The sequence below is a fragment of the Balaenoptera borealis genome (assembly GCF_965194805.1).
Source record: "Balaenoptera borealis genome assembly, chromosome: 13".
Classification (NCBI taxonomy): domain Eukaryota; kingdom Metazoa; phylum Chordata; class Mammalia; order Artiodactyla; family Balaenopteridae; genus Balaenoptera; species Balaenoptera borealis.
Genome location: NC_138870.1, coordinates 81,030,144 through 81,045,129, shown reverse-complemented (window position 1 = coordinate 81,045,129; position 14,986 = coordinate 81,030,144). Strand labels below are relative to the sequence as shown.

At 35.0% G+C, this 14,986-nt stretch overlaps 1 protein-coding gene across 8 annotated transcripts in view; it reads right to left on the bottom strand.

The window, feature by feature from the left end:
• Positions 1 to 9,043: 9,043 nt before the first annotated feature.
• VEZT (vezatin, adherens junctions transmembrane protein) overlaps positions 9,044 to 14,986 on the bottom strand; it is a 73,023-nt gene continuing 67,080 nt past the window's right edge. For 6 of the 8 annotated variants that reach the window (XM_082349519.1, XM_082349513.1, XM_082349515.1 and 3 more), the window contains 2 exons: positions 13,460 to 13,667; positions 9,044 to 9,818 (listed from right to left, as the gene is read on the bottom strand). In XM_082349519.1, the coding sequence (XP_082205645.1) occupies positions 9,304 to 9,818; positions 13,460 to 13,667 (723 nt within the window). In that variant the 3' untranslated portion in view covers positions 9,044 to 9,303. The other 2 variants (XM_082349518.1, XM_082349517.1) reach the window with 2 other exon arrangements.

Sequence of the window (14,986 nt, the reverse complement as noted above, 5' to 3'; positions counted from 1 at the left end):
CAGATATGTACAAACCTACTGTTGGGTTTTGGTAAAATCTTTTAAAACAGTTGACAAAAATTCAATATAATAAAACACATAGTTATTAAAGAAATTACTGTGTTAAAAAAAGTTATACTCTCTTCAGTTAAGGTTGGAAATGTACAGTTTTACTATATAAGTAGTCAAAAGGTAAAAATTAAAACATATCTGAAAGAATATTTTTAAATTATGTTTTAAAAATACAGCTTAACACTCCAAAAGTATCTAAAGTGAAGGCAGACTTTAGAAACTTACTATCTAAACATGCCTGAACTCTGTTGGACAGTACACAAATTCCTGTTTTCAGTGTTCATATGTAACAATGTTAAAAGCGAGTACAAAGGCCCTCCCCTAACTGAGAATACTTATTGTACATAAACCTAAGATGGGCTCTGTCAAGAAATACAGTTAACTATGCTCACAGATTAGTGCACTCATACAAGAATGCCGATGACAGAACTTTTTCATGTTTGGGTAAATACAAAATGTCATAAATTCTGGCAGAAGCTGAATATAAGGCTCACCTATTTAATTCTATATAGTTCATTAGAGAAAAAATGAATGAGAAGACTTGAGGCATAAATTAAGAGTGAATTTACAAGACAATAAAAAGCATTTAAATCATTTAGCTTTAAAAAGAATCAAAATCCAAAACCATTAGATCCAAAGTCTACTGTTTTATTAAAATATATGTATATATATACATAGTAACATGTACAGTGTTTTGATTTATGCAAACAGGAAAACATTGTGCAAAAAGAAAAACACTGAGAGAGAAGCTTAAACATAGTAAGATTTAAAAGGCAAAAATAATAGAATCTGTGGGATGAAGCATCTACATAATACATGTAGTACAGAACTAATCCCAGGGTTGAGTTCTTCAGAATGAGCTTCAACAGGCTCACAGTCCTATTTTAAAGGATTCCTCATTGACCCAATTTTTCTGGTGTGACAAGCTTGGAGGAACAGCACAGTTTCAGCTCCTGTCATGTGTAGAGTCCCTGATTAGTCTGCAATTATTTCTAACATGGTCTAAACCTACTGAAATGCCAGTATTACCAAAAGTATACATTTTCATTGTGTATAATAAATAACCTTTGGATTTGGGGGTCTTTTCAATGCCTTTTCAGAAATCTTGTCCTCCAAATTAAACAAAACATGTTATGTGACTATAGCGATGTCACAGTTACGATGTGAGACTATTTGATTAATCAAGTAGGTCAGAATATTTTTAAAATCCAGAGCAGCAGGGAACAAAAAAAAAAGAAACCTGCTAAAAACCTTACAAAATACTTTTGTAAAATGTGAGGTATCAACCATTTCCACTCTATCATCCTAGATTTTCATCAACCACAGCAGATTCTAAAATGTAGCCTACGACGAGTCTAACAAGGGACAGTGTGTCTACAAATGATGCTAAGGTTCTTCCCAGACCTGAACCTCAAAAAGCAAGCTGAAGGCAATGTGGTAGATTCAGTAACAGATTAAAATAAAAAGGCAGGGGCTTCTCTGGTGGCGCAGTGGTTGAGAGTCTGCCTGCCAATGCAGGGGACACGGGTTCGAGCCCTGGTCTGGGAAGATCCCACATGCTGTGGAGCAACTGGGCCCGTGAGCCACAATTACTGAGCCTGCACGTCTGGAGCCTGTGCTCTGCAACAAGAGAGGCCGCGATGGTGAGAGGCCCGCGCACCGCGATGAAGAGTGGCCCCCGCTCGCCACAACTAGAGAAAGCCCTCGCACAGAAACGAAGACCCAACACAGCCATAAATAAATAAATAAATTAATTAAAAAAAAAAAAAAAAAGGCATTAGCTTCCAGAAACAAGAGTTTAAATCACTTATCAATGCAGCCAGAAAGCAAACACTAATACCTTTTAGAAACTATGAAAAATTAGTTAAATGAGAATGATAATAATATTGTTGAGTAGAAAGTCTTTGAGAAAAACAAAAACAGAAATCATTAATTTGGGGGAGAATTTGTTTTGGTGGCTAAGTTGTTTAACCTAAAAATAGAGACCTGACAATTAAGAACAATTCTTCTCACTGGCAATTAATAATAACCATATTACATACCACATTCCCATTGTGATAAATTACTATAATGTCAAAGTCTGGTAAGACTTTATCTTGTCCACTGTCATCCCTTTATTTTAGAAGGATTAACCAACCAATTCTTGCTAACATGTAGGCACACATACAAAAAAAAGTGAACGCAGGATGTCTTGTCAGCCTCAGGTTATCTTCCGTCTTCATACTCTTGACGTTCCAGGAATGATGCGCGAGTTTAGGTTGGTTCTAGGATAGGCCCAGGGGCCTGGTTTGATCTGGGATCCCTGGGACCATACCTAGAACAAACCCAAACAAAACCAAACTCCTTGGGAGTGCTTTCAGCTCAGGCAGACTTCTGGGCTTTTCACTCATATGGACCTCCAGGGCTGTACTAGAACCATAAGCCAGTCTTTAAGGGATGGGAGTAACATATCTGGAGCTTTTTCTGTACATTGCCAGATGCTAGTACTGTGCCTGAGTGAGCATTATTTAAGTCATGGTATGAACAGAAGGTACAGGTTGGTGAAATAAAAGTGCAGAAAATACTTTGATTTAGAAATGGAGCTAATGCAGATTGACTTGGGAGGGGAAAAAGTATATGTAATTTCTCAGGAAATATTATAAAAGAATAAACTTGTAAAAGACATGTTTTAGTTTTTAAAAATATGTTCAATGATAAAATAATTTGTAGGTAGCCAACCTTTAAGAAATGCTACAAAGTGAAAAATGTCAAGTCCAAAATAGTAAAATTATCCCTTAGTTTGAGAAACTCTTAAAATATGAGAGGAAAAATATATTTGTACAACAATATCTCATAGAATATACTCACTTTTTAAAAGTGTAATCTGAAGCATACACAACTTAAATACTGTCCTACTGCAGTAACATGTTTGATATATGCCAAATGAAATTCAGTAAATAGGGATGAAGCAAACTAATTTAATTGCTAACAGATTAAAATATATTAAAATTTACAGCATTTAAAACACTATCATATGTATTTTAATTTATCACACATTTTAGGATATTCATAAAATCAACTCCTTATTCACCTTAAACTTTTATATGTCTGAATTCTGGAATCAATTCATCCCTCTTTTTGGTTTATAGCAATTACACTAAGTAGAATCACTTTCCTCTCACAACTATACTCAAAGAGAATTTTTCTCCTGTACCACCAAACCAAGTTTGGCCTCATAGCTATTTTGTAATAGCAGCCTCAACTCAAGAAACAGGTTTGGATCATCTATTTTTTGATGAATACTATATCATAATTCCCTTCTAGTAGCATGAATAACTGAAAGCTGACTTAGAGGCATGGCCATAAAATAAGTAGATTGATTCTCTAATTACCCTGTAATTAGATGGAAGGATGAATCAACATATGGTTACTAAAACACAATCAGCCTATCGGTAAAACCAAGTTGTTCAATGCTAATCCCAGACAAATACCCCTTTCTAGACATTTGAATTTTGCTTGCAATCATTATGACATGCAAATTTAATGTTTATTTTTCACGAGAAAAATCATCATGCTTGATTAATTAACATATTAAATTATCATTTAAACATGCAAAATACAGAATGACAGTGGGAATTTAGTCATTCAAGTATCTGTCAATATCATTAGATCTAACACTGTAACGTTTGGCCAGCTTTTAATACACATTTAATTGAATGAAAATAAAGATATTTTCTTAAAAACCTGCATAATCAAAGAATAAATTCTTTGTGTATAATTGTCTACAGTCTAAAAACCTTATTACTTCTCAGTTCTCTATGGTATCAATAATGAAAAGTTTCCTTATTTTCCAGGGCTCAACCTACTTCATGTTTTGGAAATGAAGATACAGGTCTCTAAAAACAAAACCAACATAACAAAAACAACCCAGCCAAAGAAATTCTTAGCAGCATGTGGCATCCAACTCAAATAGAAAGTACTATAGGAAATGCTAACTTGAGTGGACTGGTTTTAATTGGAGCCGAACAACTAGAGGAGTGAAATATATAGAAGGTAAAGTATGGAAACAAAATGGTTCCTTTTGTACACTAACAGTTCTCCTATTTTGAGAACAGGAATCTAATCTAGTACACTTATTTTAAAGATAGCAATGAAATAGGTAGTAATAGATGTCACAAAATCCACATACTTAAGTATAATCCAGTTTTTCAGGTCTTCACTGAGTCAGTTTACTCTTACTTTGTATTTATACATTCTGCTAGCTGTCTTAGTCACCTGGTTTCCAAAACTGAAGCAGACTAGAAGAAGCATTATGAAGGTGGAGAAAGTCTATTGCTACAGGCACACTGCAGTGAGCACTAATATGAATTAGAGGAATCAGAACTATTAGAAAACAAAGAAAGCAAAAAAGGCACAGCAGAATGGAGTTATTTAGTAAAGGGGCATATAGCTCTCAATGCCTAATTAGTCTATTACAGTAAAACTATTGTTAGTAATGATCATTTTGACATCTAATTTATTTCATATATTGTTTGAGAAGACAGCAATACGTAGTAAGTTTTAAAAACACTTCCATCAGGGCCTTCCCTGGCGGTCCAGTGGTTAAGACTCTGCGCTTCCACTGCAGGGGGTACGGGTTTGATCCCTGGTCAGGGAACTAAGATCCTTCAGAAATTATTTCAAAATTTTTAAATGCTTAAAGAGGTTTAAGCGCCATAGAAAACTGGGATATCTAGAATGACTCATTCCCCAAATATTCAGTTAGGCAGTTCTTACTAAATTAGCCAGGCATGTTTAGTCTCAAACCAATTAGTTCTAGAATATAAATCTTGGTGAACACAGTTGAAGTCCATTTATAGTGCTCTAAGTTTAAACTCTGCATACTATACTAGGACATTTAACAAGAACAGAATATTTAACATTTCCCTAAAATATACACAATGATTTATACAAAGATGATAGTCAAATTTTCTTTTATAGCTGAATTCATTAACGGAAAGTCCTAGAAACATCACCATATAAAAACTGAATTAATACTTTAAATGTATGGCAATCACATATACAAACAGGTATTTTTAGCAAATTCTTAGTAAAGAACTAAGAGGCAAACAAAAGTATGCTAAGCAGCCAAACAGGTACCACAAAGTCCATGCACTTTACTGACAGAAAAGCCCCTTAAGCTTTGTTCAGTCTACTTACTCTTATTTTAGACACAATTCTAGCAAGCTTGGCAATCTGGTTTCTCAGTCCACAGCAGATTAGAAGCAGCAAATTAGGGCCTAGTGCGGAAGGCAGGCACACAAAACAGCAGCAAAAAGTGACAGTTGATTAAAGGGAAGATAGAGAAACCGTGAAAAACAGACATAACTCAAAAAGCATAGCAATACAAGGTCATGTAGTAAAGGGGCATTATATATCTCAGTAGCCCCTAAGTGAATTTCTGTTTATTACCCCATGATAAGAAGTAATGTTCTTAAAGATAACAAAGAAAACATGGACAAGTATAAAGTATATTTTAGAATATTTCTTACAAAACTGTTTTAAAAAATTAATGATTAAATTGATTTGCTTCAGTTAACTGAAAAATTAACTTATGCAAGTTAGTCTCCTGTCAATGATGACATAAATGAATTGTTACTGTACTTAGGATATTTTCCCCCCATATTTTCTCTTCTAAAATATTTGTAGCTTCATTTTGTAATTTTAAGTGTGATTTGCATAGATATGTCTTATAAATAGAATTGGAAGAATAAATCAATCTCTATGTTTTCTCTGGTTATCATTCATGGCATATCCACTTTAGTTCAAATAATGAGTTATACCACAGCATTATGGTATTTAGTTCTTGTTTTGTTGGGATACAGAAACAATATACTATGATTAAACCAAACCCGTTGAACTTTTCTTCCCACATGATTTCTAATAATTTATCAAAATATTTTATATAACTGATGATGTGTAAGTAAAATCAGTCACCAGAGTGAAATGACCTCTAGGGTTTACTTTTGATGAACACTCCGTTGACTTATAATTTTGTGAAACGTATCAGAATTTGATTCTTTCTATACTTTAACATTAAAAGCTTTACTGTTTTTATTATGTGAATCAGAATATTACTATTTATTTTTCAAGAAAATCGAGTTTAAAATTTTTTAACCTATTTTACTAACATATTTACTAAGTAGTTACTAATATAACCAGATCTTGTCTTCCAGCCTCAAAAGTTTTATTTCCTTTTTAACTATTGCTGAGAAGTCAGAAGTCGCAAACATCATTTAGCAATTCAGAGAATTTGGGTTTTGCTGGAAAAACTCCCCATGATATTATTACAGCAGCTGCACTCAAAGCTTTTAAATGATGGTCTGGAACTTAAACTCAGATCTATCCTTCTGTATTAAACCCTTAAACCCATATTCTTAAATTTCCTTAGTAATTTGCCTTAAATGTGTTTCTCCTGACTTGCTTGTCTTCAACTTCAGAAATCAAACTTGAGTCAATGCATCAGTTCGTAATGAAATATATTCACAAGCTGTTAAGTACAATCAATTTTAATGAGGTTTTAACTTATGAAGTCAGATAAAACAGACAACTTGCGAAAATAAGCAGCAGACTGCAAATCAAAGACCAGCAAGAATCTGGCCCTACACAGGCCAGATATGTAGACTTTTACTGAAAGCTGGGGGGAAAAAAAGGGGGGATTTAAGATATGATAACTGTCACCAGATCATTTACTGCCATGACTTTCCTAACAGTAAGCAAAGGGCAAAAATCTTGTCTTCAAGAGTGACCTAAATGCCTCTTTTCATATATGTCGTACCTTAAGTACTAGGTTTAAAATAAACGATGGAAACGTTCACATTAAAAGCTGTTAGGATATTACTCCTTTACAAGAATTATTCTGTCAAAATACCACTGTTAAATTTGGAAAGCACAATTACAAATTTTCCCCACAAAATATTTTCCCCAGAGGGCTTCTTTTGGACATAGGGTGGCAGCTATTAAAACTAGTCACAAGCCTGATAAGAAAAAGTGAAATATTATTTGAAAAGTAACAAGAATATCTAGTTATATTACATGGACTTATTTGTTTTATTTCCTAAGGTATTCACAGCAAGAAGAATAAAGTCCTAGACAGAAGTTCTTAGATTTTACCGTGTATAAACATCAGCTAGGTCTCATTTCAAAATGACCAACTAAGAATAATTGGGAGTATGGCACCAGATCTGTATAAAAAAAATAAGACCTACGATTTATTCTAACGCAGGTGGCCCCATGAAAAAAACAGAAAAACACTGACTTTTAGACTATTATAAGAGAAAATTAGGGAAGATAATATTTTATCTTGGAAATATTCTAAAAGTTGACAAATTTTGAAAACTACATAAAAAGAACATTCAATTAAAATTCCAAGATCCTTATTTCATGGTTTCAATAAGTAGAATTTTCATGGAACTAAGTAACAACTAGTGAATTAAACAGATCAGACTGGAAGGTTAGGAATTCCTGATTAAAATTAGCCTTTCAATATTAAAAAGTATCACCTTAGAAAGCATTAAATAAAACTGATATAATATTATGAAGATATTTTCCCCAAGCTGGTATAATAAAAATCATATATAATAAAAGAATTAAAAATTATTAAACTCTTAATTCTTCTTATATAAGGTTACAGATTAAGAGAAAGATTACCAAGTTTTTCCATAATTCTTCTAAATTCAAGGAAAAAAGGAGTCTGGCAAACTAAGCAATTTAAAATGAAAATAAACTTTAAGCATTGTTATGTAAGAATATAATAGTCAGTTACAACCCAAGATTTTTTCTTGAAATTTAGCTAACTAAGTGGTAAACTAGGCCCACCCTAAGATATTGCTCCTAAGAGCTTAATTATGGGTTAAGTCCTATAATATTTAGCAACAGGCAGAATCACTTATAGTACAAAGGATCGCTACTATTCATATAAAGCATAAGCAAGTTTTTCCTCGGGATAAAAAATAAATTTCCTTAGATTACTGAAAAAAAGTCCCCTTTGGTATACGAAAATCTACTCACTTGAAGTGCTAAATTACAGGAATTCAAAAGCGTTTTTTAACTCCAAGGCATACTAGATTCATAACTTCCTTTCTAGGACAGCAGCATAAATTGAGTTTTTCCTACATTTTCCTCAAATAACGTCTATAAACTATGTCACTGCATAGGAGCTATAGGTATTAAAAAACAATATACTCCTGGAAATATCACTCTTTGAAAATGTAATCACAACACAAAACAGATGAGATTGGACGATTTGGAAAGCAACCCCTTTTAAGAGGTAGTTTGTAAATAAAGTATTAAGGAGACAAGGATGCTTTCCAGGAAGCCGACAGGATGTTTCCAGAATCTTATTAAGGTGGAGAGGGTACAGCTTCAGGCTAGAAATCAGCAGCATGGTGACCTGCTTGTGTTAATGGCACCCATTATCTCTAGGCAAACTGATAAAAGGAACTTTTTTGCAAAGTTGAGGATGAGGCCTCAGACTATAGGGATCCCACTTTGATATCATCTCTTTTCGTTGCAACAAGAACAGAAAAAGATAAACACACAAAACTGAAAGGGTAATTCTTAAAAAGGTACAATGTGTTTTTTTAAAAGATCATTTAGAAATCTTAAAATTAACCACTGAATACACATACGAACAAGGAAACATAAGACACATGTTATAACCCAAGTAATTTTGAAACTACATTTTAGTTCCAAACCCCAGTACACATCAATTGCATGAATTCAATTTTCTTTTTATTCAGAACGTGTATCTTTGTTTTAAGACTGGTATAAACAAAAATAAAATACAAACAACTTGTTACTGACATGATAGCTGCAGTCATTAACTGCAAGAATACAGTAAAAAGGAGCCATACTAAATGTTAATGTTCTTGCAACAGAATTACCCCAGTCATTTTATGGTAGTAAATTCTGGCAAGAAATGATAAATTCATTTGTTATTAAAGATACTTAAAGAATTTCCAAGATCAATCAGTTGTGCTGAAAATAAAATAGCAGTTTATTCAAAAGAGCCCTTACCTTTCTCTTATTTTCCTAAAAGGTCTGCCATTTACAGGTAAACTACTATTTTCAGATCAGTTGTTCAAACCAGGATTCTTCCTGTAAATTCACATCTTAGCTTTAAATATAGTAAACTTACACTCATTTTCCCTTTCCAGTGGAACATCTAGTCTTGAAGTTAAAACACTTTCACAAAAAAGAACAATTTAAAATCCTTAATGTAAATCTTGGTTCTTACTTTTCTTCTACCTCATTTTCATTTTCTTCCATTATTTGTTCTTCCTCCTCATCACCAAAAGTCTGTTCCTGCATGGTAGTAAAGGAGAGAGATCTAGCAGCCACTTCTGCAGCGAGGCCAGCAGTGAAGGTAAAATCCGGTGACAGCTGTAGCTGTGCCAGCCTCTGCTTGATGGAGGGCTGCGATGAGGCCCCGTGGGTTGGGTGGGCAGGGGCCAGGCCACCTGCATCAGCCTGCTGGGACTCATCTTCGCTCTCACATTGATAATACACTCTTTCTTCAGCTCCTTGGAGGAAGACTTCATTTGCAGAATTGTCTTTATTTTTACCATCTAGAGGGTATTCACATAAATACTCAGTCCTATTACTTATTTCATTGTCGGTTGTAGAGGGTTTATTATTTTCCTCTTCAGTATCATTTTTACAAACTTTCCCCATATGTGAATCCACTGATGGTTCTGAATTACTTATGGGTTCCACTGGGTCTACAGGACACAAGGATTTCAACACAGCTTCAAAGGAAAAAAACAAAGAAAGAAAGAAAGGAAGAAAGAAAGAAAGAAAGAAAGAAAGAAAGAAAGAAAGAAAGAAAGAAAGAAAATAACTAAAAACCCAGCAATGATTTAAACTTTAATTTAAACTCCCAGTAGTTTTTTCTTATAAAGAACAATAAATAAATAAAAGCTAAATAAAACTTGCCAGTAAATCAATGTAAATTTATAAAACCAGAGAAATTTATAAGAGATAAAATGCCTAAGATATGAAATGAGATGGGGTTTTGATGAATATTTTACAACACCTCACATGATCTCTTATTCAAAATATTAAAGCAGTGGTTCTCAAGGTGTGGCCCTTGAACCAAGAGCATCAGTCAGCATCACCTAGGAATCTGGTAGAAATTCAAATTCTTCAGCTCCATCCCACACCTACTGAACTGGAAACTGAGTGAGGACTGGCTATGTTTTACAAGCCCTCCACTGGATTCTGATGCACACTAAAGTTTGAGAACCACTGTTCTAAAGAATAAGCAGCATGGTTTTCACTAGTAGTATGTCAGATAAGACACCTAACAGTAATCCAGGTAATCATCCTATCATCAACACATATATATTTACAAGTTAAAACAGCATGGGGAAAAAAATGCAACATACAATTCAACTCACTTGCCAACCACCTAACAAGACCCTGATGAAAATAAAGCCAAAACTTGTACACATTTTGTAATGCCACAGAAAAATATAAAATTAAATAAAACCTGCATTCCAGATCAACTACTGTACAAAGCGTAATACATAAATATTATATCCACACGGCGGAAGTTGTCCTTTCAAGGAAACGGAAGCTTTATTTAGCCCCTCTGGATGTTAGTAGGCACTGGGTTGCTTTGCTAGGCAGTCTCTCCTCCCATTATGAGGGGTTAGTACAATACAATATGTTATGAAGCATGACGGAAGAAAAAAAAAGCACGTCTTGAAGATCTGGCGTTTATTTAAAAAATAATTTTGTAAAACGTGTCCATTTCCAAGAAACAGATCCCTAAGCTGCAGTAACTCCACTAGAGAAGCAGCAACAACAGAAAAAAATGGCCACAGCAGGTTCCAGTGTAGAATTTCCCTCTCTAATTCCATTCGGACTTTACCCCTGTAGGCAGAGACGAAAACAACTCTGGAAGATGTACTGAAATTTTTCATGGGAAAAGCATTTTAAGGTTTCAGCTTTTTATTTATTTTCACAAACTAAATTAGCATTATTGCCTTTTCAAATGTAAACTATGGAAGACACATACCTGAAAAAGAGATACATTTCTCTCATCATTATATCTTTACCCATACTGTCAAGAAGATAATTTTAAAGCCACATGAAGTAAATACTAAACAATAAAAAAGGATATAAGTTCACATACAATGTTATTTTCAGATTTCATGTACAGTGTTAGTCTATAAATCTGCTAATTCTTAAAGAATGCAACATATATTAGAAGTAGATTGATATTCCTGATTATTGTTAATTAAATGGGGGCAGGTAATCTGTATAATGCATCAACTGACTAGTGTGTTAACTCTGTGCTAGAATATAAACCTCCAGGAGTATGGGGATTTTTGTCTCTCGATCTATGTGCTAGGGATACAGCAATAAACAGTATCTTAATATCTACTTGTTGAGTGAGTAATTTACTAAATGAATACTGTGGGGGATAATAAAGCCCCTATTTAAGACCAATTTAATTACAGAAACAAAAAAAAAATTGAACGCATAGGAAACAACAGTGTCTAAAATATAATACTCTTAATCTCTGATTTATGTAGGCCATAAATATATGGACAAGCAAGTTTCAGGAACTCTGTTTTTACTGCTGCTTCTGGGAAGTTCTTCATCTACTACATGCTTTGCTGCTCAAGATGTCCTTTCATTTCACTAGACTGCCCCCAGGTATGAGGGTCTGTAGTGGTGGGAGAGGTGGTAGGACTGGAGCAGTAAGAGGGGACTCATGGAGGAGAGACTGGTGGAGAGGACAGCATTCCTGGTAAAGGGATCACCATAAATGTTTTTCATTAATAAAAACAGCAACCATCGTCTAATTAGATAGATATAAGCAGAGGAAGATATCTATATTAGAAATAGTGGGGAACATAAATGGATATGATGAACTCATGATGGAGAGGCTTGAAACCAGGAAAAGGAGTTTAGATTCAATACAATTAGAAAGGGGGAACCACCATAGGTTTTTAAGATAGAAAGCTATAATCAGTGTGCTGTTTGAGAAAAATCTAAGTAGCTTTCAAGGATAGATATAAGCTATCCTAAAAACTTAGAAGCTATCTTCTAAGAATAGCTTAGAAGAAAAAGGTATTGAAAATGCAAGTCAACTAAGAGGCTATCACAATATACGACCATAATCTTATGAGGACCTGGGCTACAAAGGGGGCCAATGGGAAGAAAGAAGGATAAAATCAAGAACTGGGGGTTTCCCTGTGGCGCAGTGGCTAAGAATCCACATGCCAATGCAGGGGACATGGGTTCGAGCCCTGGTCTGGGAAGATCCCACATGCCACGGAGCAGCTAAGCCTGTGTGCCACAACTACTGAGCCTGTGCTCTAGAGCCCGCGAGCCACAACTACTGAAGCCCGTGCACCTAGAGCCCGTGCTCTGCAACAACAGAAGCCACTGCAATGAGAAGTCCACACACCGCAACGAAGAGTAGCCCCCGCTCACCGCGACTAGAGAAAGCCTGCACGTGGCAACAAAGATCCAACACAGCCAAAAATAAATTAATTAAAAAAAAAAATCAAGAAGTGTACATCCGGACAAGGGAGGATGGTACGGCTCCTAAGAGAAGAAAAGAGAACGACAAGGAACCTTCCAGAGTATAGGTAAACTATACACTTCTAGTGAAAAAGAGAAAAGGAAGAGAAGGCAGTTGATTCTGAGGCTCCACATACTCTAAAATGGAAGGGAAGTCCCACTCTACCTTCTTAGAAATCCGCAGGAATTAATTCCTGAATTACGAATTAGCTAGTTTGATATTGTCAAGTACTAAGCTTCCCCTCTTTCCCTCTCCTGCCTGCCATGAAGTTCGACTAAAGAAAAGAAGGGTGGTTAACATAAAGAAGTTTAAGGGTAATCTTAGGTATTACCAGTCATCCAACTTTGTCCGAATCCAAGTGTGGAGACAGCGTGCACAGAAGCATCTCTGCTTCCCATCTACTAAAGTGCTCAGATCAATTAAGTAACCTAATGATATAGTTAAGGCCCTAGGTTTTAACTCATTTGTTTTAATAGTGAACATAGTTATTAATTTTGTGTTTTGTTAAAGTAATTATAAAATCAACATAGGACAGAGTTTAGAATCTCAAATTCACTAAATTTGAAAACACATCAATTTATTCACAACTCACTACCCATTTCAAAACAAATTTAGTAAAAAAAATCAAATAACCGATGAAAAAGTCTAATTTCGTATTCCCAATCTGATTATATACCCACTCTTTTATTGATCAAATTAATTTTGTGTCTAGAAGAAAAAGCACTATACTTACTGGTGGATCCCTAAAATTAAAACCATAAGAATTCTATACCTAAAATAAGATTTATAGTTCAAGAAAAAAGAATCTCTTACATCGAAATAACGTTTTACTCTGAAGTCAGTGCTTACCATGATCACTAAATAGAAGTTGCTTCCACTTCTGCCTTTCTGCCTCTGATGCTTTAAATCCCAGCACAGTTTTTAGTTCTTGGAGTACCCTCTTGGATTCTTCATGCTCACGCTCCTGTCTCTCTCTGTCTTCTTGAGACAAGTAATAAAAATCATCCTTTCTGAAATCACTGTCCATATCAATATCATCTACATAAGCTTCTAACTCCTGAAAATGAATAAAAGAAAAAGCACTGTACTTCAAGAGGACAATTTTCTAGTAGCATTCATTTACCTGCACCTATTGATCTCCAAGATTAAAAAAAATGAGGACTCCTGGCACAGGTCATTAAAGCACAGTTGGGCGAACAAAGCAAACATAGATAAATTGAAATCTTAAAAAAACTTACCTGATATGAAAAAGGGTTGTGGATAAGAAGTTTAACAACTTCGATTGTTATTTTTCTACTCTGATACCATTCTATAGATCTAGTCAAGATTACAGCTTTAGCTTTGACAAAACCAATCAAAATTAGCAGGGCTGGTGGTCCGGGGAGGTGGTCAGGTATGTTAGTCTTCTTTGGTAGACATTTGTGGTTCTTTCTGACTTCCCAGGAAGTTTGAACACTATTGCTAGGATTGGGGAACACCTCATCTTATGGTTCTCCTTATCTCTAAGGGAGAGGGTAGGATCCTGGCTTACTCAGCTTCCCTTGCAGTTATGGTTAAGGAAAATGAGTTGAGATCCTCTAATCGGGTGTACCTGGATCAGATCTGATTCAGAAGTTTGTTATAAAAGAAATAGGCATACTACCAAATGTAAAATAGATAGCTAGTGGGAAGCAGCCGCATAGCACAGGGAGATCAGCTTGGTGCTTTGTGACCACCTAGAGGGGTGGGATAGGGAGGGAGGGAGGCAGATGCAAGAGGGAGGAGATATGGGGTATATGTATAGCTGATTCACTTTGTTGTAAAGCAGAAACTAATACATCATTGTAAAGCAATTATACTCCAATAAAGATGTTAAAAAAAAAAAAAGAAAGAAAGAAATAGGCATTCTGAGGAATCCATTCCGGCAAGGATGGTGGCAGATCAAGTTTCCAGAGGTAGAGGTTCTGAAGATAGTTTTCATTATCCAACATTGATGGAGCAAGTGGCAACATCTGCACCCAGTGACTTAGCAGTGATGTTGCCACTGGAACAGTTCTTTTGAGTGATTTTGGCTGTTTACCCCAGCCTGCTTCAAGCCTGATTATCTGGACCTCTGAAATATTCTGTCAGCTATGTAATGTTTTTAAACAAATTTCTGGTAGGTTAAACTAAGTAGGGTTGGTCTCCCTTTGCAATTAAGAAGACTGAATAGACAGTATGACCTAAGGAAAAGAAGCCTTCTTCAGAATGAGCAATCTGTTGTCAACATCTAACACAATCATTTTAAAAAGTGTTTTATAAAGGGTATAACATATATACATGCAGCCAAATGCACAAATCTTAAATGTATAGGATTTTTACATAGGCACAGGTACTGGTAAACCACCACTCTGATCA